We start from the raw sequence: 23,040 nt of genomic DNA, 5'->3' as shown, positions 1-23,040 counted from the left end.
ATAATCCAATTATATTGATTTAATAAGACTATAGAATTTCCGATTTTGAGAGCATGAGCCAGATTATACATACCTTGACCGTACTTTTCTCATTGCTTTTGTGCCTCCAGAATTCCCACTTTAGCTTTGTATAGCTTTTGTTTTGCCATGCGGACTTAGATGAGTGCCCCGGCCGTATTGTCTGCAGAAGCAACTTGGTAAGATGATGTCTTTGTACAAAAGCAACGTAATATGAGAAACTCACCCAAGGCTGCTTTTAAAGTCCAAAACTCCTTGTCACCTCATTCTGCAACCACGGCAGCAATGTCCTCTTCAAATGCTACAATTGAAGTAGGTAGATTGAGAACTTGCTCTTGTTCTGCCTCACTTCTGTTTTGAATCTGAGTGTGTTTTAAACATGACAATTGAGCACTGTGGGTGTAGTTATATAGCACAAGGACCGCCAGATCCCCCCTCAACGTCAAGGGGGGTTGAAAGCCTTGCAATTGTGCCCAAAAAGTCTCCAATCCCACCTGCTTTTGTGTGTCCAATCCCTAGCCAGTCCTTAGTTGCACATCTCATCAGTGAGCTGGGCCATGTTTGAGCTCTCAGCTCCAGCTGAACTCCTCATTCAATAGCAATTCTGCTCAGGAAACTTTTAAGAAGCCTATTTTAACTTTGGTGTTCCACGCGGGGAAATGTCAACATATGTAACTCTTCATAACCATAATGTAGTACCACATGCAGGACATTTTGTCCCACTCATCCTTCAATCAACCCTTTATAGTCTCAATCCTGTACGTCTTGAACAGTCATCCCAATAATTCTCAAGCCTGAGCTTCAATTATTCCTATTACACAACCAGTACATAGTCACTCAACTAAACCTAGATAATCAATCTGATTCAAGTGATCCAGATCCAAATAACCCTTCAAACCAACATGTTCCAACACTTTCAAATTGAATTTGAAGTCTACCACCTGTACCCGCAGCAAACACTACCCTCAAAATACCTCATGTATTTGGATCAAGGAGTGAAGATGAGACAATGACAATGATGAAATGGATGACACGTAATGGGTGATTTTGAAGTGCTCAACGGATACATAAACTTGGTTTGTCAAAGAAATTTATAACTTTGATTCAAAATAACCCACTCATTGAGGTCTGACTATCTCATAGTTTTCCTCTTTTTCAATGATTTTGAGAAAATCACCGCATCCCTTGGTATGGCTTCAAAGGTACTAGAATGCTGATCGCCTCCTTCACCTTCAGCTAAACTTGCAGATTCCAAATCAATTTAAACTTTTCCCAAATCGACTCAAGGATACTCTACAGATTCATAAAGCAATCTCGGAAGATTATTGTAAAAGGAAAGCTAAAAAAAGCTTGGGTCAATCATCAAGTGAAGATCCATTAGGAATATGTGAATGACTTTGAAGACAATTTACACCTCCAACTGCTAATTCAAATCATATGAGAAAATCTTATTCAAAAACTGAATTACCTCCATTACCTCCTATAACTAAGGCAAAGATGAACATACCCAAGATTCAAAATAATTAGACAATTCTCCTACAACTGGTCTTAAAAAATAAAAAACAAAATCTGATAAGTCAAACTCCAAGAGCAGTTGTTGTTTTTTTGAATTAAATAAGACTGATCTATGTTAACTTGGGTTTATCTACTGGTCAGATTGATAGAAATGGTGATCCATTAGCTACTGAATATATACAATCATCTCATTCTCACCAAAGGTACATGATTTCCTTGCGTCTTGACTATAAATCTAAACCATCTTTTTCCGTCAAACTGATCTTTAAATTCATTTTTAATAGAATCTCTTTGAACAATTTCAAAACATAGGCAACATCTATTTTCTTATATTGGTCATCTTTGGAGCCGCCACACCTCAAGTGGCCATGTTGCCATTACCTTTTATTTTATGTGTAACAGGAGGCAAATATTGTTTCAAAGATTATTGAAGACATATGTTAGATAACAGTGTGAATAATTCACCTTGTACAAGATTAGGAGATCAGAGAAATGTAGACGTTTCAAGATCAGGTGGAGGATCACGGTGGGAGTTGATCCATAGAATGATTAGATGGGAATTCAGGATGATGAGATGATAAGATCAGACTGGTTTCAACAACATTTTGAGAAATTTGACCTGATTGTCTATTTTCAACTTCAGTATCATTTTGCACCTACAATTACACACTAGAAGACGGATTTAAGAAAAGAGGTGGCATCACATGCATTGAACTAGCTTTCCTAGCGCTGATGAGAGATGTTCCATCAATATTTCTAATCCCATTCTTCATGTCTAAAGATATTGAAAAGGCTGCATATGCAGCTATGTTTGTTGAAAATCAAAATAAATGAGATGTTGGTTGGTTCTTCTTTTTTTGGATCATTTTTCAAAGAAACAAAAAAGTTGTTTTTGTTTATCAAAGGATGTTTTTTCTAGCTTACCTTGGAAAGCACCAAATAAGGCACGTTTTGGTGAATGTGTCCACACGCCGTGAACAAAAGAGGTGACAGGTATGGATTACACATGTCACAAGCAAAGTATGAGACGTGGACTCAAAGTACACTCGAATTTCCTCCACTAAAGGAAATCCTCTACTCTTGCTTTTTCGCTCTTGAGACGGTCTTTTATCCATCTCTTTCACGCTCACACTCTCTCTCGCCTGATTGTTTATTATTTAAATTACAATTGACAAAGTAGACAAATCAAAGACAACAAGTTCTAAAAAAGAAGAATTCTCAAATCAAAAGAAAGGAACTGAAAGAATGTCATTCATGAATCAAATCGAACAAACAGAAAACAACTTAAATCAAAGATTAACAAGAGCAAATGCAGCGGCAACAGGCATAAGGCCAGGGGACCGCCTCTTAACACCAAAGAGAGGAGCTAATGGAAGGCTGGCGAGCAGGACTCCTACCAATGGTTTTCGTCGTCCTAGAGGGTTGAAAAGAACTAGAGACGCCAGGAATATGAGAAGAAGAGATCGAGAAAACAGGAATGAACCAGAAGGAGAAGAGAAAGAAGAAGAGGAGGAATGGGGGGGTATAGGAGAGCAAAGCAGTGAGGGAAGGATGGAAGAGGAGGAAGGTAGTGAAGAGGAAATAAACCAAGATGGTGAGTTAGCAAATTCAGAAATGAGATTCTCTTCATATACCCAGTTACACCTTTACCTTCATCTACTCCTGCTCCCAATCCTGTCACACACGTCCGCCCCTTCCATACCATACACTCCAACCCTTCTTGCTTCATCATCAATCTTGTCTGAATCCATAGTTTACATGATCTCATATTCATCTATAAGGAGGATCAAGTCAGCTCTCGTGCAGTCTATGCCAACATATCAGGTAAAAAGACGCACAAGAGCGAAAAAAGAGTGAATTACCCTTTGTTGTTCTTCCAAAGTCTGCTGAATATAGTGACGAAGTCGGGAAAACATCGGGAAATGGACGCACGCCTGACCAGGCTCATAATAAGGTCCAGCCAGGCCCGGCTTACAATTGGTGTCCCAAAAAACAGCCTGACACGGCTTCAAATAGTGATCCAGCCATGACCCGCCTTACAATAGGTGTTCACGTCCATAATAATAATACCGATTCCATTTGTCGTAGACCAGAGGATCAACAAGAGACAACACTAACTCTTTGGACGGTTGATTGTTCGGTTCACTGTGTGACGTTAACAGAGTCCAGACGGAAAACGCTAGGAAAGCTAATCCAAGATGCGTATGATTGTGGAGACGACGGAGAAGCAAACACCCTGTTAAAAGTCTTGGACAAAATCAGCGTCGCAGAAAAGAAGGACAATCCTTACGTCTTGGACGAAGAAGGCACCAAGACCTCACGATCTAGCATCCCGTCAATAACGTTCGTAAAGCAGGTGGTACCCAAACAACCAATACCACAACCAATGCCGGAGGTCCATCATCAGGTTACCAAGGACAGAACCATGAATCAGGCACCCTCTGGGCTTGCTCAAAACTCGACAACCGAGGTTGGTGAAGATAAGGCGACCTGGTTCGAAGGTGCTGCATCAAAAGAGGAGTCAGACAAGGTGTTAGCAATCATGTCTTCGAAAAAAGGAACCTTAGAGATGCTTAATGGCGACGTCATTCACAACGGCAGAATCCTAAAGGGGGGTAACGCTCAAATGACGGAATCCTTAGCCCCGCTGTCACCAGGCCTAACGATCATTCTGAAAGGACTATCTTCCTATATCCAACTCACGGTGTTTGACAAAGAGTGGCTCGTGAAAGACCAAAAAGCATGGTCAACTAGAACCACAAAGTCGGATAAGAAGGAGTCAGGAGAGGCCCGAATCTATGGGGGAGAGGCGCCTGTAGAAGAACTTACGATCGATTTCGAAGTTTGGAGCGATTGTATGGAACTGTTCTGTTCTCACCTAATCACATGCGGATGGAAACCTGTCGCAGAACGCTTCGAAGGCCACATAGCAGTGGTGAAGAAACTACGTAAGGACTTCGGTTGGATGGTTGCCCTGCGCTACTGCCGACTGGTAAGGCAAGGGGTAATGCACGAAACAATCGACAAATCTATTGGTAATTACGCCGAGCTTCAAGAGACCCTGTTAATCAAAGCAAAAACAACCGCTGAAAGTTACAACGAGCGCCATTACAAAACAAATCCTTATGCTCCGGGGAAACCAAAGTCGAACATATGCCCTTTGACAAACAAGTCAAAGTTCAACTTACCTTCTGCAACCTCCTTATCAAACAACGTAACCGAGAACCGCCACGCGTCCACGAGCTCATACAAAGGTAATGGGAAAGGTGGAAGGGGTGGTGGCAACTACAAAGGCCAAAACGACAATGGGAGAAGACGGAACGATTGGAGGAAAGATGATCGTTACGCAAGTGACAGGTACTCAGAAAGATATGCAGGTCACAGAGACAGAGGCAGGAGCCCGGACAGGAGGGACAAGCACGGAAACCCTGTCAAAGGGAAGAAAGCGTAAGCTACTAGAGTCTGGAACGTCTGGTGTGGAATTATTTGAAATGAAATCTCATGACAAATTCCAAAAAATAAATGAGAATGGAAGAAGCTGTACTAACATGCTTGAAAACTGTTCCCAATGTGCCTAAGTTCCCCCTTGCCCTTGACTAGACCCTATTTGCCCGTGACCCAGGAACAAATAGATGAAAGTGAGGCAGACCCGTACCAGATAGTGAAAGACACTCCGTCCGCATCAAGGGCATACATTCACCAACCGCTGATGACACCAATACCAGAATTTTGGTCAGATTCGGAATGGTTTAATAAGGGCAGAAGGTGGCCAACCAAACCTACTTGTGAGATGGACATTGGTAGGTGGCGTAAGGAACTTCAAACTTACGGTCTTGAAAGGAAATACCAGAAAATCATTTGAGGTTTCCAGTATGGCTTTGACCAAGGCATAAAGAACGCAAAAGTAAGAGGCTTAAAGTTTTATTGCCCAGATAATCATAAGTCAGCCTATCAGGCAAAGGAGAAAATAGAAAAAAATATCAATGCTGAAATACGGAGAGGAAGGATGTTCGGTCCTTGGACCAAGGAGGAAGCTTACAACAAAATGGGTTTCTTCAGAACGAATCCTCTCGGAGCCGTCATTAACGGCGACGGGTCTTTCAGACCGATCAGCAACCTGTCATTCCCAAAAAATGACCCCGAAATAGAATCAGTCAACTTTAGAGTAGACAAAGATGACTTCGAAACCACCTGGGACGACTTTAGCAAGGTAGCTTGGTTCATTACAACTCACGAAGGGAAGATTGTATTGGGGGTCTTTGACTGGGCAAAAGCTTACCGACAGATACCGGTAGCAATGGACCAGTGGTGCTTCTTGATGATCCTCGGTTTTAACAATTTAGTGTACGTAGACACAAGGGTTCAGTTCGGAGGCATCGCAGGCTGTGGAACGTTCGGCGAGGCTGCGGAATCCTGGAAAGAAATAATGATGCTCAAATTTAACCTCCTGCAAGGTTTCAGGTGGGTGGACAACACCTTATTTGTAAAACCGGCCGACGGATCCAACCCGACAACGATGAGACAGATTGCAGAGGCAAGTCAAGAGATGGGGGTCGAAACGAATGAAAAGAAATGGAGGGAGTTCGAATCTGAACAAAAATACCTGGGTTTTATTTGGAACGGGGAAAACAAAACGGTCAGATTACCGGAGGAAAAAATCAAATTAAGAATGAATCAAATAGAAGAATACGCACGGCAAGAAAAACAGTCATTCAAGAACACCGAAGTCTTGGTAGGCAGACTAAATCACATTACCTTTGTATTCCCCCAAATGAGAGTCTACACTTCAGCTACTTACCGGATGATGAAGACCTGGGGAAATAAGTATGCGTTAAGACCTTTACCTCAAGAAGTTCGAGAAGATTTGAAAATCTGGTTAGAAACGTTAGAAACGGCTGACCCCTTAAGAGTAATCCCAAAGCCGGAAGTACGAAATGTGGGTTGGGTCGGGGACGCATCCACTTTGTATGGTATAGGGGTGATCATAGGGAAGAGGTGGGCTCAGTTCAAGCTGCGAGCCGGGTGGAAAAGTCCAGAAAAGAATGGCGATAGGCGAGGAATTGCATGGGCAGAAACAGCAGCAATCAGAATAGGACTCATAATGATAGAAAGTTTGGAAAACGTTGAAGGAGTGAACTATTTGGTACTCACCGACAACACCGTAGCAGAAAACGCGATTGTGAATGGGAAGTCCAGAGATCCTTTAGTTAACGCCGAATGGAAGAACATTCAAGAACGGCTCCTAAGGAAACAATACGCAATTTCCGCAAAGAGAGTAGTGTCAGCAGATAACGCAGCTGACGCTCTTTCTAGAGGAAAGATCTCACGGAAGAGGCAGGAAAATAAGTTGAGGATTGACTTACCTGCGGACCTGAATAAATTTTTGGAACAAATGTGATAATAAGTTTTGGAAAGAAATGTGACAATTGTCACGATTTGGTTGAGCAAACTAGCTGTGTGCGGAAGAGTGCATGAGAGGTCCCATAAACTCCCTATATTGTCCATTACAAGGACGGGACTACGTCGAGTGCAGTCAAAAGAATCCCAAAAGTACAGTAGAGCGCGTCGAGAATCGGAAAAAAAAATTCCGTCGGAAGGTGGGTTGGAAGCACGGTCCAGCAGAAGAGAGGTAGACTTTGAGACTCCCAGAATTGAACAAGCAATCCGCTTCGAAGTTCTCAAAAAAAAATGTCAGACACCACTCCAAAAATGCCTCGCCAAAAGAGAAGAGAACGACCAGTCACCTTTTCAAAACCGTATGACATTCCAGGCCATTTTGGAAAAGTAGCGAAAAGGTCAACTCGACCAGGAGCACACCTAGCAGTAGGGAGTTGGGCCAAATCAACTCTGGCGGGCTATTCCTCTGGGTTGTCAAAATACATCGCTTACGTAGAATCAACTGGGAAAGAGTTTAATGGAAACATCCCGATCAGTAACAAGCAGATATACAACTTCATCACTTGGGCAGGAAGAACTAAGATCGACGTACCAAACCCTCCGAAGAAACCTATAACAGCGAAAACGATCGACAAATACCTTGACGGTATCAACGCATGGCACATCGTAAAGCACCTGAACAAGATTGAAGTCGATTCGGATATAGTCAAGATGTTAATCAGGGCAACGAAACGAGAGGAGGAAGGCGTTGTTTTCGAGTCGATTAAGAAGCCAGTGAGGGTTCAGGAGTTATATCAGCTGCTAATCGAGTCTCACAGAAAGTCAGACATACAAACCTTGGTAGCAGACATTGGTTTAATCGCCTTCTGGGGGATGATACGATTAGGAGAAATCTTCAGGGGGGGAAAATCGGACGGAGCTTTGTTAAGACACCACGTAGAATTCGGTGAATCCAAAAAGGGAAAATGGGCAAGGTTAAAGCTGAGGAAAGCAAAAACGGCAGCTCCGAATGAGATACAAATAATCCACTTACAATCCCAGCCATCAATACTTGACCCGGTGAAAGCTCTAGAAAGGATCCTAAAGGCGAATCCGATGAAAGAACGAGATTTGCCAATTTTCCAAACCAAACACGGTCTGTTGACAAAACGAATATTCATAAACAGCGTGGAAAAGGTATGGGGGAAGTCGTCTTTGGATAAGTGGTCGGGTCACTCCTTTAGGGTAGGAGGAGCCTTGTTAAGATCAAACCTCGGAACGTCAGATGAGACAATTAAAAGAGTGGGAAGGTGGAAATCATCCTCGTTTCAACGATACACAAAGGTTTTCTCACAAGACGAGATACAAAGGACAAAGTCATTTTTAGATGCAATAAGATTATGAGTTTGTAGATCCAACTAGTGAGCCACATTGAACAGGGTTCGGCTTGTAAAGCGGAGATAAACAAGGTTTGGATACCTCTCGAAGACGCCCGAAAGGACGAAGTTGAGAGTAAATGTCAGAAGTCCGTTTCTTTCGATCTGCGATGACCAAGTGTCTGGCCAGCCCTACCGTAGGAGGGGTTGTCCGTCAGGCCAAGAACGGCATGCCTGGCCATCCCTTTCTCGGAAACAGGGAGAACAAACAATCCCTCCTACAGATGAAACGAAAACGGGAAGCCATAAGACCAAAGCTACCTCAACCACACTCTTGGTCAGGAAAACCAAAGTGTTGGTTTAGGGGAACCACGATCTTGGTTTAAGGAAACCAAGGCCGTGGCACGCTCCGCGCGCTTTCCCAAAACAGCACTTACCTCACCTACGTGGCAAGGTAAGGGCAAGGATGGTGATTGATAAATCACTCATCAGAGTAGTGAAAACTAATCACTAACATTATATTAAGAAACATGTTACCATAAGTGAGCTAAGAGTATGGATTCTGATGTTTCATCTCGAAACCAAACCCTCCATTGAACATCAATAGAATTTTTAAATTCATTAAGAATTGAAAAAACTCTAGGGGAATGAAGTGCACTTCTTCTCGACATAAGTAAGATCAAGCCCTAAAATTGGAAAAGGAAAAAGGAATCATCAAAGCAGGTCATCTTGTTAAGCCAAGTTTGAACAAGTTCAGTTTGATAATTGATACATATTCCTCATAACCCAAAGCATCAAACCAATTGGCTTGACCAAGGAGAGTCGAGTTGGGATTGTCCAATTTACGCTTCTCTGTCGTATCTAATTGATCTGTCCGACCTTGAAGAGTATGTCAAGCTGGATGATACTACTGCCACTTTGGCTTTGAGATGAATGAGACTAGCATCATCATTGGAACTAAATCCAGCAATCAACTGATATAAGACATCAAAAGCTTGGTCTTGAGATGACTGAAGAGGATTCCAAAGTCGAGTTTGATCAAAACCAAAGACTAGCTTTTGCACCAGTCAATTGAACAAGATCATCAACATGGATCCCAAAACTGGTGAGTAAACGAGCTGAGAAGATGAAAGAAGTCGGGAAGTTGTTGTTGTACCTTATTGGCCGGTCTTGCATTACCACTAGGAGACATAGAACCAAGCGGATTGGTTGGACGGAAAAGCAGATTGCTGATGAGTGACATACTAGTTGTCTTTCTGACAAGCCAATTCAGATTGTGAAACGTCTGGGTCTCAGAAAAAGAGACTCAGTTGTGGGCCTCTCATGAATAGTGCTATGTGCCCTGAAGTTTAGAGGATTGGCTGAACGTGCAGGGCTGTTCATTGATACTTATTATGCTAAGGTGGTGGAGCAATGCATATCAGAGCTGCTCAGATGGAAATCAATTGCAAAGCAGGATGGAGACAACTGCAATTTTTCCTTGACAGGCCCAATGAGCAGCAAAATAATCGCTTGTATAGCAAGCATTTGATGTCAATAAATTCTCCAACTTTGACTTTGCTGTGTTGAAAGATGTGTGTGCATCATTCAATTTTTTTTTCGAAGGGAGCCGACTAATTTCAAACATGGGAATGAACAGTACCAACTTGTCAATTCAAGGTGCAAGAGTTTGATTGGTAAATAACTCACCTGCATTTGCACACAAAATCTTGTTTCATTGCTTGATTTGGAGATGCAAGGGGTTGAGTCAATGTTGCCTAGTCGAGTGTTGATTTGGTATCACCAGTGGTGACAAGAAAGACCAGTCACACTCAAGTCCCTCGCCATCATAGAGACCCCAGCCTTTGTTCAGGCAAGGGTTGTACTTCAATTGACAAGACCACCTGTGCCCATAAGAGTGGAATAAACTTGTGCCAAATTTGAGCTGAATTTTCTCACACTCTCAGCCTCATTTAAAGCTTTATCAACATAGTAAAGCCTTGGTGTTTTTAACTTGAATTTATTGATTGAGTAGCTGAACAGAGTCATGTTGACTTTGTTGTTTTAAATCAAAATCTGTTGATCAAGTAGATGAACACGTACTGGATCTATGTAGATGTGAATGTGATTGTATCTTCAGTCCTCCAATGCAAAGAAGAGGACAGTATCATATGAAAACTTGAATGAAGGCAGGTGATTAGTACTTGAAAAGTCAAAATGTTGCCTTACTGCATGACCAGTATGGAGCACATGCACTATCTGTCAAATTATAAAAGTTACAGCACTGATAACACAAACAAGTGTGGAATTTGGTCGAGTTAAGTAATTTTTTACTTAATGTAGAGTTTGTTACCGCATGGGACCAAGTTAACAACCACAAACAAGCGTGGATGCTCTTAAAGCAGCAAAGAGAGATCACACTCCATGAAAATGGTATGACCTCCTTTGGTGGTGGGGAATGTCAGGCCCGAGCCCTATTACTAGTACCAAAGGGCTGCCTAAATAACTATAAAGTAACAAAAAGAATAACTACAACTCATGGCTCAGTTTCAAGAGCCAAGTACATATGTAATTACATGTAGTTACATATGAAATTACATATGTACATACATGTAAATGTAACCAAAAGGTTGCACTAAGTAAGAATGCCTTTCACAAGTGTGCATCACATGAGTAACACAAGAGTTACACATGTGCGTAATCAGATAATAAAAAAATGATTAAAATTCATGATTACATAGGTCAAATGAGTATGTAATCATACCACAAGTTGTACATAGAGGATTTTCAGGGTTGTGAGTATATAAAGAGCCCTCTGACCCTCCAGGAAAATCCATCATCATCATCATTACTTTTAACTAGATTATCAATAACTTCATCAAATCAGATAAATAGAGTCCCTGTCCTCTTTTCTTAGACATTGTATAATTCTCTATTTGATTCAAACCATTGTTAATTGTTGAAAGTCTTTTGAAGACTTCCCCAATAGTTTTAGGAGGTGATCCTTGCAGTACTGCTCAAGTTATTAAGGGAATGCAATAACTTGAAAAACTCTGAATTCACGGGTGTTCCTCTGTGTTCAGAGTTCAAAAAACTTTAAATATGACTAGGTGATATTTCCCTTGATTTACAAACTCTAGTGTAGAGTGTTGTTGGCTTGAGCACAAAACTAGACTGTAGTTTCTACTTTTCTTCCTGCTAGAAGACTCTTGTCTTGCATTAATTCCCGGATAAGAATCCAAAATCCTTTGTTTAAAGGTCAATTAGCTGAAGTCAGTGCTGATTTGATCATACTACTTCTTTAATAACCTTGTTTATAACTTTAAATAAGGCTTCCACACGCTTAATAAACTTAGTTTATTAAGCAAACCTTATTCTTTAGTGGCCTACTAGCCTAAAAGAGCCTGGCAGCTCACATTTTTTATATGTATATTGATAAATATTTGAGACATCCAAGAGCCCAGTCTTTTGTATAGTACAAAAAAGTATTTTTATCCGTGATTTTTTTTTCAAACCTCAATAACTCAGTTGATTTACATGATAAAGTTTAATAGACTGCATATTCTTGATCTGTGAATACAGGAGCAGGTGTGTACAGATTTATGACATCACATGATGACATCAGAATTTTGGTGGTCGGACAGGAAAATGGTCCCATGTGATATGATGTTGAAGTAATTTTGAAATCATTCTGAATCTTTCATGAATCTTTGATGAAGCTGTGGTAATCTCTGGCCGGCCAGAGCCCAGTAGCTGGGGGCTGTCCATTCTCTGAGTTTCTTACATACCTGTAAGAACCTTGTCTAAGTTTATATGAACTTATTGTTTTTTTCACAATTCGTAACTTTGGTGTTATTACGCATATTTGTAAATCTCGATTTACCTGGTTCAGATTCTTGTGAATCTACTTTATTCTCTCAACCTTGGCCTATAATCATGGCTGAGGTTGAGGTTGTTTGGGGGAGCCCGGGCGGGGGCTCGGCTCTTTGATGCGTCACGGTTTAATCCCGTTTGACGTCATTTGCTGAGCCCTTGATGAGTTGTCGATCTCTTCTTAGGGTTACTCACACCTCCCCCTAGGCGAGGCTCGTGAGAGCCTCAACTTGTTGAGTCACCCTCAGCTCGCACGTGCCTCTGCACATCCCGGCTGAACTTAAAAACTCCCCGCCTGTTCAGTACTCATCTCGTACAGCTCGCCAATGCCGGTTCTCTTTGCTTACTCATAAACTTTGCATTTTTATTCCCAACAGATTCACTTCCTAGATCTCCCCAGGACTCTCTCTCATGCATAGGATACCTCCTTTCCCTCTATTCGCCCGTCCTTCCCTTTCCTCATTTCATGTTCCTCCTATCTATCAACCACAGGAACTCTTTCGTATCTTCCTTTTCTTCTTCCGTAAACTCCTTCAAGTACACCTTTATCGCGTCCGACTTCCATCGCCCCTCTTCCTTTATTCTTTCAACTGTCCATCCCATATTAAACCTCAAGGACGCCCCGCCTACTCTAAATGAGTGTCCAGACCACTCACTGTTCTTCACTCCGCATGTACCCCATACCGTCTCCATCATCTTCAGGAACCGAGTCTTTGTTAACGGCTTCCTCTCGCCGTCTACCAGGTTTGAAAACAAGACGTCTCCTCCGATCTTCTCAGGGTGTTCGTATTTCAACAGTCTCTCCAATGCTCCCACTGGGTCCAGCACCGATCTCTGCTCATATAATCCATTGTGTGTCCTCGTTAGTCATCTACCGCCTCATTCTTTCCTCTCGTCTGCTTACTCACCTAATGAATTGCGCCTCTCCTGGCCTCGCCGTCTTCGCTCTCCACAACCTCAGCACCGCGATCCTCCCCTTCTTCCCTCTCTTGAAGGACAGATCCTCTACTTTTATTGCGCCTTCCTCCGCCGTCTCCCTCAACATTTTGCCTAACCTCGCCATCCCCCAAAAGGCCACCAGAGCTACCACCACCGCTAAATCGTGGTACTCCGACTTCTCGTTTAAACCTGATACCATATCGAATAGGTCTTGTACCTTTATGGGCTTCTTCTCGGTTGCTCTCTGATCTCCACTCGTAAGTTTCCTCTTCTCCTCCGCTCTTCCCGTCGACTTTATCAACCAATCAATCATTTGCTTATCTAACTTTACTTCCTCGTGATGTTTAGTCATGTGCCATGCTTTCAGGCCTGCCAGATACTTCTCTATTGTTTTTGGTTTTAATTCTCTCCCCGGGCCTGCTCTTTTCTCCACCTCCGACGGTCCAGCCCATACGATAAACCCATACACATCCTTTTCTGTCATCGGTTCCTCATATTTGAATTCTCTTCCCGTGCTCTCTATATAGGCTCTAAACGTTTGCACTGCACTTCCGTAACCCTTCAGCGTTTTCTCCGTCCACGCTCCGCTTATCAGATGTCCCGTCACTTTCTCCGTTTTGCCTTCCTTCCCCTCTACCTTCACCGCTTTCTCAAAACTGACATGTTCCTTCCCCATTCGTGAGTTCTCTATTGTTTCTTGCTTCGTATTCCAGGAATTCGACCAGATCTCTTGGTAGCTCTGGTTTTAGGTAAAAGAAGATGCTCTTATTTCCTCTCAACCCTCTGGATAACTCGTCCGCGTTATTGTCTCCGGATGCGACACGTCTCTCCTCTAGTTCACACCCTAGATATGTTAGCCTCTTTTGCAGTTTCTTCCACTCTTCATTCACCGATCTATCTCTCGATTTCTTATTTCGTATCACTGCTTCCGTTCCTGTATTATCTGTCACTGCCAAGTATCGTTTCCCTTTCGTCTTCTTCAACATTGCCACCATCTCCAGGCCTATCCTCACTGCTACTGTCTCTGCCCATGCGATCCCTCTCTTCACGCCTTCCTTGTTGCTATTCCTCCAACCCGGCTTGAACTTCAGCTGTGTCCAAAATTTTCCTACTATCACCCCAATCCCGTATCCGGTCGACGCGTCTCCGACCCATCCGATGTTGTCAACACCTTTCTTCGGTATCAACTTATGGTTCTTGAAACTCTTCAGCACTTCTCTCCATTCTTCCAGATCCGTTCTTACCGCCTTCGGTAGGTATCGGATCGCTAGTTCGTTCTTCCATGACGCCTTCAGGTGGTGTAAACTCGCGCAGAAACATCTCATCTGGGGTAGCATATATGTTACGTGTACCAACCTGCCTGTCAACTTCTCTATCTCCTTAAAGGTATGAGGTTTCGTCTTGTTCAGTGCTTCCTCTACCTGCCTTATCCTATCTCTCTTCTTCTCTTCAGGAAGTCTCACTGACCGTTCTCTCCCGTTCCACACGAAGCCAATGTATTTTTGCTCCTCCTTAAACTCGCAGTACTTCCCCTCATTCGTTTTCACACCTAACTTCGCACTGGCTTCCACTACTTCCTCCATCGATACCTTTCTCTCATCTGCTTTCCATCTTACGAACAAATTGTCGTCAACCCATCTAAAGACCTCCAGGAATCCGAATTTCAATTTTGTGATTGCTCTCCACGCGTCCGCCGGTCCACCGAAGCTCCCGCATCCCGCTACTCCGCCGAAGGTTACCCTCAAGTCCAAAAGGATCCAGCCTTCCGGTGTCCTGACCATCAAGTATCTCCACTCCTGTGGTCTGGTTGGGATTTGCTGGTAGGCTTTCTCCCAATCAAAAATCCCCAGCTCTACCTCCTCTGTAAGTTCTTCAAAGAATCTCGCTACCTTCTTAAAATCGTCCCAACTAGTTTCAAACTCTGCCTTGTCCACCAGTGAATTTACTGACACAATGTCTTTCCTCCGTTTCGGGTATGACAGATCATTTATTATCCTCGTCGACCCGTCTCCGTTTACCACCATGCCCATTGGGCTGGTCCGGAAGAAGCATATCTTCTTAAACACCTCTTCCTCAGTAAACGGCCCCTTCATTCTTCCTGCTAGCAATTCTTTCTTTAGTTTTTCTCTAAATTTTGTTTTCTGCTTCCTTGGACGACTTGTGATTATCTGGCGAGTACCACTTCCTTCCTTGTAGCTTGTGCCCAGGGATCCCTTGGGAGAATCCCTCTCTGAACCCGTCTATTACGTAACCGTGATCATCCATTAGATTTAAGTCCTTTAACTCTTTCTCCCATTCGTCGATGTTCATCTCGCACTGTACCCCTTCAGGCCATTCCCGTCGCTCCGGGTAAGGGTGCGTTTCTTCTCTTTCTCGCACTCCTGAAGACTCCATCTCTTCTCTGCTTCCTTTGACGTACGCCAACTCGAACGCCTCTTCGGGTCCTTCCTCTTCTGACGTCCGTGATTTCTCCTCCTCTAGGTCATCCTCTGCACGATCCTGGCCTTCTTTTACTTCTTCCCAGTCTGTTGTCCGGCTCGGTATCGCTTCACTTAAGGATACCACACCCTGTTCCGCCATCTTCTCACCAGCTTCACCTTCCTTCGCTCGGTCTACTGTCAACTCTCTCTCTCTACCTTTCTCTGATGTCACTCTTGTGAGCCTACTAGCGTCTGTTAGGCTAGTAGAGTCAATATAAAGGTTGTAGAAAGTCTAATAACTTCTACTAAGGTTGTGTAGATCAAGATCTACAAGTGTGAAAGGGTATAGACGTGGGCGTAAGAGATTTACTTGCAATAAACAAGTAAAGACTGCAGTTAGTTGACCTTTAAACAAAGGCTTTAGCCCAGGGATTTTGGGTTAATTATTGTCTTTACAATAATTAAAAAGAAGAGCAACTGACACACAGTTCTCAATCCTAATTTGATCCTCTTCTATTCTAAGAAAGGTCAAAGAAGGTAGTGTTAAGGTCTATTATAACACCAGGAACTTTACACTCTGACTAATAGAGATTTCCCCGTAGATTTAGAGTTTCTTATATCAGATGAATCCCAAATCTGATATGAGCAATACTCAAGGACTACTTCCTTACAAGTAATTCCACCAAATGGATATTACCAGAAATACTGATTATGGAGTCTAATCAGAAACAAAGTTGAATGAGCACACAGAATAAGCAACAAGACACAAGGTTTGAGTTTCAAGGTTCGTAGAATCAGGCCTTTAAAGTTTGGTTATTGAAAAGCAAAGTTTAAAGGTTCTAGGAAGATGAATAAAAGCAAAGTTGTGTAGTTGTTGAATAATAATGTGATGATTTTCCTCTTCTCAATTTGGTTGGATTTCCAGGGTTTATATAGTCTGAACCTTGGAAATCTTTGGACTACAAGTGCGCACAAATTGTGGTTCTATGGTTAGGTTAATTACAGTAAGACAGTTACTATTGGATTATAAGTATATTTCACTTGTTACATATGTGTTACGGCTGTGAAATATATGTAGCTTTGGTTTGTATCAAAGTTATGTATCTTCACACCCTTTGGTGTAAGTTCTGCACATGTTACATATGCTAAATCATATGTAACTTGACTCTTGAAACTGAGCCTTGAGTTGTGATTGCTATTTTTAAGGTTTTTATTATAATACGTCGCCCATTGGTACTCTGGTTTAGTACTCAGGGCTGACAACTCTCCTCACTGTGGGTCTGTTTGGGCAAATTGTGGGTCTGTTTTTGGGCAGATGGGACAAATCGTATGTTATTTCATTTCTTTCTCGCATCTTTCTACACCGCAAAGGTTCACATATTTTTGTTTCTCTCCTCAGAACTTACTCTTTACTCCCCGACTCCACTACACCGCTACCCGTTCCTCCTCCGCGGTTCTTCGCCCACCACCCTGGTCCTCTCCCTTGGAACCACCCTCTTTGCGATCCACCTCTCCCGGGATTGCCTCTCCCTACGGTACCTCTGTTGCTTCCGCCTATTCCTCTTCCGCGGCCTCTACTTATCCCTGTGGTCTCATCGACTGTCAGCTCCCTCGTCGCTCATTCCTCTTGCTCTACTAACTTGACACTCACCTCTTTGATGTACGAAGTTCCCCGAACTGTACGTTCCCCACGTCCCGACTTTCAGTCTCCCCGTGTTTGGGTCGTAGCTCTCTCTATCGCCGCCCTGGACGTATGGGTTGTCCGCGTAACTTCTCTCGCCTTTTGACTCCGCTTCCTCTTTCGCCTCTCTCAGTAGATCTTCATGCCAGAAGCCTGCGTCATCCATTACACGATTTCCTTTCGCGTCCTTCATCACTTTCATCACCACCAGTCTCACTTTCATGTCGTACCTTAAAGCGACCATCCAACATTTTGTGATCCGCTTCACTTTCACCACGTTCTCTCTATGCCTTCTAAACATCGCTGCAGCTTTTGGTCTGTTATACTCTTCCTCAAGATAGCGTATGAATAGGTCCATTGCGTCCACCCAAAAACCGTATGTCATGAAGAGTTCGTCGTTCGGAGTCAGACCTGAGTGTGTCGCTGACATATCATCTTCTTGTAACTCCTTTAGAGTTTTCACCTTCTTCTTCCCAGCTGCTCTCTGGTCCTTCTCAATCCAACCCGGCTCAAAAATCGTCAACTGGACGTATGCTTTCAAGCTTTTCATCCGATTCTCGAAGTACGGTGTTAGGGGCATCAGGTTCGAACTACTGATGGGCTGTCCGATCCTGTAGGTAATCCCCCCTTCCTCATCTGCTAACATCACGACGTCAGAATTTAATCCTCTTTCACCACCGTTACTCCATTTTCTGGGCTTACCTTCGCCTTCTTTTCCGCTCTCCTCCTTTCCATCCACGTCTTCTTCCTCTGAATCTTCCTCTACTTCAATTCTTTGAACTTTTGATCTCTTCGCTCCAGACCGCTCTTTCTTTGTCTCTAAGCTTGTCTCTTCTCCGTACTTCTCTCCTCTCCTCTCATCCAGCTTGTCCACCTCATCGTCGTCTCCTCCCATGATCAGGGATTCTGTCCTTGGCCTTCCCTCTCGCCTCCTGCTTGGTGACCGTCCTCTCTTTGGAGCTACCCACTGGTCATCAGGCTCAGGGTCCTCGCCGTACATTAACATTTAACCTTGCAGCATTTCGTTCGCCACACCGACTTGGTTTGAGTTCAACGCATCTTGAATCTGCTTCCACCATTTCTGTCTCGGTGTTTCCTCTCTTTGATCTGCAAACATTTCGTCCGCCATCGTCAGTGTCTATTCGACTCTCTTCGACTCTCTCTCAGGTCTTCTCTCTCCGAACCCCTCTCCTCCTCCAGCGTGTTTCACCCCTCTCTCAACTCTGTACGTCTCGTTACCCCACATTCTCCTCTGTCTCTTTGCTGGTTGGGTTTCCCCCATTCCACCCAGCCTCTATTTCACCCCTCTCTTCCCCCTCTGGGTTACACTCCGGCTCTTGCCTCTTCTGGGTTTAGGGGAATTGCCTCGATGGTGTTAAGGAGATAGAACGAAGATGGGAGCGGATATGTAATCGCGGGACGAGGTTAAGAAGATAGGGTGAAGATGAGACTTGTCACCCTCTACATCTGAGGTGTACCATTTATATGTTATTGGTACGTCATATGCTGACAACAACGCTGCGTCTTCTCTCCATTGCGTTCTCCGCTGACCCTCTCTTTCCTCTAGAACTAGTGTGAAACTAAACGAGTTGTGGACATGAGCTTACCTTCTGCTTCGTTTTCTCCTCCACTTTCACCTCCTTGTTCGCCAACTCCTCCCTCCGCTTGTACCTGTTCCTCCTCCTGATTTTCCTCTTGTTTTCTCTGGTTTCCTTTCTCTTCTTCTTGTTCCTCTTCCATATGTACTTCTTTGTTTTGCTGTTCTCTTCCTCTAGATTGGCTTCTTGTTGTTATCCCAGTTGCGCTGCCTGAGCTTTCACCCGTGTTGCACCTCGCCGCTTTCAGTCCTGCTGCCTTGATTCTATCTTGTGTTTTCTTCAGTTCGCTTGAAAATGATGCCATACCTCTACCCGTCTAGAGTTGGATCGTCTATAATTTAAAATAAACTCCTGCCCTGAGAGAATGTTGTTGCAATAACTGAGTTTGACTGAGATGCGCTTAGTAATTGAGAGTGGAAGTTTGAGTTAGTAACTCTAAAACTTTCCTACTCTCGCGCGAGTGGAATCTCAGACCCCGAGGTATGGGTTTATACCGGGGTTTGTCAAAACTCGTTCATGGAACTTTCCCTTAAGTCGTTCCTTTGTTAAGATAGGCAATGATTGCATGTTTCAAAATGCGCCAACCACAGCGGAAAGTGGTGTCCGCCACAGACACGGCTACAATTCAATCAACATATGTATAAATATCAAACAGAGAAAACATCATGTACAAAGAGAAAATTTGAAAGAGACTTACTTGAGTAGTCCCAGGGACAAGAATCAGAGGGTTATATGGATTGAGAAACTCATCTAGTGCCAAAGAAAACCCCTGCATTCTGAATGTACACTGCTTCCTCATGGAATTGAACTAGGCAAATAGAGAAGGCTGTTTGTGGGTGGACTGGAGATCCTCCTATCTAGCCCATTCAAATCAACCTCACTTGATCACAGGTGCATTTGCAAACAATTATGTCTTTCTTTTGACAAGCTAGAAGACAAGAATTTCTGGTTTAGTTCTGGTATGGGCTTGAGTAAGATAATAGTAATCTTACGCACAAAGAAGATCAACCAAGTCTACCGATTGCATAACAATGTCTCCAAAACCACAAGCACAACATGAATTAAAGTTTTTATCCCAATTTTGAAGATTCCCCATTGAGCGGTCTGAGCCGGCTGGGCAACTTAAGCAACAAACATCTGCCCAAGTACTTTCTTCCACCGGATGTGTTCAAGTAGTTGTTTAGATTTGTAATAAGCTCCTCTGCTTTACTCCCCAAAAGACATATTGACTCGGGGTGTTCCAGGTTCATTGGTGTTGGTTGGAGACAAAGGAAGCAATTGAGATTGATCAGAGTTGTGAAATGGATCATCGTGATGGTCACCAAGATAATCCTGACCAAGCTCCGCATCAGACGTTAAATCTTTGCTGTGAGTAAGTGCATTTGGGTTGGCAGGTTCATGGTTCACATTCCTGTTGTCCATCAGAGCGTTATTCAAATCTTCAGCATTTGAAAGTGCTGATTGAGATTCTATCACAGAGAAATTGGTAAGATCCTGAGAAGACAAGCCAACAGGTTGTGCGTTGGTCCTTGATTTCTTTGCCTTGGTACCTAGAGGACATTTGATAACACAACCCTTCTGATCCATTTCTGATGATAAATTAATAAAAAAAACTGAAATGGATTATTGTAAAGACAAATCACCAGGTAATTGGATGATGGGCGATAGGAAGATGGGAATGGGGATATATCAGATGTCCTGGTGAGGTAATCATTGGATCATGGCCAGCGTTTTCTAAAGACTGTGGAACAAATGGAGTCTCAAATCCATTACTAATTTGGGCATAGGATATCAACTTTATTACGCATTTGGGGATAGGCTATTGTCTTGTCTATCCTCTGCATATCACAGGGGCAAAAATTGATGCTCACAACTATGTGAGCGTTGAAATCTTCCTGATTTGTTCCCATTTGTTTCTGCTTGTCAGCTCATTATGTGATCAACAGAAACTGAGGAGATGAGTCAGGCCTCCCTCAGGCAAAATTCCTTAGCAAAGAAGCTTGAGGGCGGGCTGGCCCATCTGCTCACTTCATCTAAGCCCCTCAGCTCATCCTCAGCGGCATCCCTTGACACCTGCTGATTGGGGGGACACCTGTGGCTGGCTGGGCTATTGTCAAGCTAGCCCCGTGTTGGGTTTTACAACACCAACCCAACCTGTTTTGGGAACAAGGGCAACTGGGTCATCCCCGACAGTGCTGACTGTCAGCTGACAGCAATCACTTTCACATCCCTTTTGCAGACCTTACAAACCCGTGATATCCTTGCAAGTTTTACACACTCCTTTCTTGTGCATCACACCATTGTCATATTTCTTGGATGCACCAGTAATCACAAGAGACTCAATCAACCTTCAATTATCAATCATTAGAACTTGATTTAACTAATCTACAAACTTCAACTTATTTTGAACTCATCAGTTTATTGATCTCTTTAATCTTGATCAATTTATTAATCTTTTGGATCTCATTTTGATTCTCTTCTTTGAACTTTTCTTCTACTACTAATGCTTCAGAAATCAAACAAAATTCAACATTAAAATTAATCAAATTACAAAACAAATCATGGCTTCACTGTTGACTTTAATTAAATTGTCTATTTGATTATCACAAATGTCAAGAAATCTTCATTTTTTACAGTCAAAGCTTTGGCGACTTCATTGGCAGATACCTTGCTCTCACTTTGACAGCCTACCTCTACATCAGTAGACCAAACTAACACACAAACGATCAAAAAAGTAACCGTCCGGATAGAAAAGCCTTCAGTGATCGCATTTGGGGAAACATACACGCTCATCAACTGAAAAATTGACTGCAGGAAGGAACATCACAGGAGCCAACTATGGCTCAGCTTCAAATCTTCAAATCAGTTCTCGTTCATCATCGCCTTCACATCAACTTGATGAATTAGATCATGTAGTTTATATTGGCTTAGGCTCAAATATGGGAAATCGACTTGAAAATATTTCTTCAGCTTTAGATCAACTTTGTCAACCAATAGAATTAGGAGGTGCAAATGCTAAATTATTGGATACACGTTTTATGTATGAAAGTGAACCAATGTATGTTGTGAATCAATCTCAATTCCTCAACACCGCTTGTAAGGTAGATGATTACCTATCCAAAAAATCCTCTTCCATTCAGTAGTCTGACAACAAAGTTTTCTTTCCTTCTTATAGATTTCAACACCGTTAGACCCTTTTGATCTTCTTAATGTGCTGAAATCTATCAAAAAGAGCTATGGAAGAGATCTTGATAAAAGTCAAAGTAACGGACCACAACCTATCGATATTGATATTTTAATGTTTGATTCACAACTCACCAACAAAGATCATTTAAAGATACCCCATATTGGGATGTCAAGTCGACAATTTGTTTCAGAACCATTAAACAAGTAAGGTTTGATTCTTTCTCAAGTCTAGTCTATTCCAGGCTCAAATTGTTTTTCTTTGCACTTTGTAGTATTGCAGCTCATGTACTACATCCACAACATTGTGTCACTATTGGTTCTCTTCTATCACGTCTTACAAAATCAGAACCATCAACAGTAACCCAAATCCCATTCCGGAAATTCATCAAAATGTCCTACTCTCGAGCTTTCAAAATGGACACATCTAATGTCTATCTTAAATTGTACACCTGATTCATTCTCAGATAGTGGTTCATCTTTTTAACCATCTGATGCGATTCAAAAATCTCTAAATCAAATCAAGAATGGTACAGATATAATTGATATTGGTGGAATGTCTACTAGACCTGGTGCAGATGAAGTCACAACTAAAGAAGAAATTTGTAGAACTGTTCCGGTGATTCAAGCTCTAAGAGAAACTCATGATGTAAAATGTCATATTAGTATTGATACTTTCAAGTCAGATGTTGCTAGAGCTGCTGCTGGGGCAACAATAGTAAATGATGTATCAGGTGGTCAAGCAGATCCAAATATGTTAACAACAGTAGCTAAACTAGGAGTACTTATTGTCCTAACGCACATGCGTAGTGATTCAAAAACAATGACTAGTCTGATCAATTATTTTTTTTCTTCTTCTCTTGTATAGAATTTGGTCACTACAATAATGTTTTTTTGTAGTGAAAACTTGTAATTCTTGCAAAGATAAGATCAAAGTTTTTGGTGCAAATTGAATTTGTATAAAGGTGTTATTTTACTGTTTGTTTGATGGTAAAGATTCTATGATTGTTGGATACCTCATGTTCAGGTTGAAACCTTCAATTTTTGGATGTCAATTTCCTCTTGTCTTTTGGAATTAGTGA

At 42.5% G+C, this 23,040-nt stretch overlaps 4 protein-coding genes across 4 annotated transcripts; 2 read left to right on the top strand and 2 right to left on the bottom strand.

Annotated features, from left to right (window-relative positions):
* Positions 1-3,342: 3,342 nt before the first annotated feature.
* On the top strand, positions 3,343-5,133 carry MELLADRAFT_93611 (uncharacterized protein; the record flags this gene model as incomplete). Its single annotated transcript, XM_007406083.1, has 3 exons — positions 3,343-3,386; positions 3,430-4,980; positions 5,061-5,133. The coding sequence occupies 3 exons, from the start codon at positions 3,343-3,345 to the stop codon at positions 5,131-5,133; spliced, it is 1,668 nt and encodes a 555-aa protein (XP_007406145.1).
* Positions 5,134-18,157: 13,024 nt separating this feature from the next.
* Positions 18,158-19,079, bottom strand: MELLADRAFT_103260 (uncharacterized protein; the record flags this gene model as incomplete). The annotated part of the gene is made up of 3 exons (XM_007405987.1): positions 18,158-18,284; positions 18,362-18,440; positions 18,785-19,079. The coding sequence occupies 3 exons, from the start codon at positions 19,077-19,079 to the stop codon at positions 18,158-18,160; spliced, it is 501 nt and encodes a 166-aa protein (XP_007406049.1).
* A 902-nt stretch (positions 19,080-19,981) lies between these two features.
* Positions 19,982-20,362, bottom strand: MELLADRAFT_60358 (uncharacterized protein; the record flags this gene model as incomplete). The annotated part of the gene is made up of 1 exon (XM_007405986.1): positions 19,982-20,362. One exon carries the CDS (start codon positions 20,360-20,362, stop codon positions 19,982-19,984), a length of 381 nt encoding a protein of 126 aa, XP_007406048.1.
* A 1,352-nt stretch (positions 20,363-21,714) lies between these two features.
* MELLADRAFT_93610 (uncharacterized protein) lies at positions 21,715-22,826 on the top strand (the record flags this gene model as incomplete). Its single annotated transcript, XM_007406084.1, has 4 exons — positions 21,715-21,876; positions 21,951-22,165; positions 22,234-22,390; positions 22,485-22,826. The coding sequence occupies 4 exons, from the start codon at positions 21,715-21,717 to the stop codon at positions 22,824-22,826; spliced, it is 876 nt and encodes a 291-aa protein (XP_007406146.1).
* Between the last annotated feature and the right edge of the window lie 214 nt (positions 22,827-23,040).

This window comes from Melampsora larici-populina, assembly GCF_000204055.1.
Source record: "Melampsora larici-populina 98AG31 unplaced genomic scaffold MELLAscaffold_5, whole genome shotgun sequence".
Lineage (NCBI taxonomy): Eukaryota > Fungi > Basidiomycota > Pucciniomycetes > Pucciniales > Melampsoraceae > Melampsora > Melampsora laricis-populina.
The sequence above is the reverse complement of the archived record's forward strand: the minus strand, read 5'-3'. Positions and strand labels throughout refer to the sequence as shown.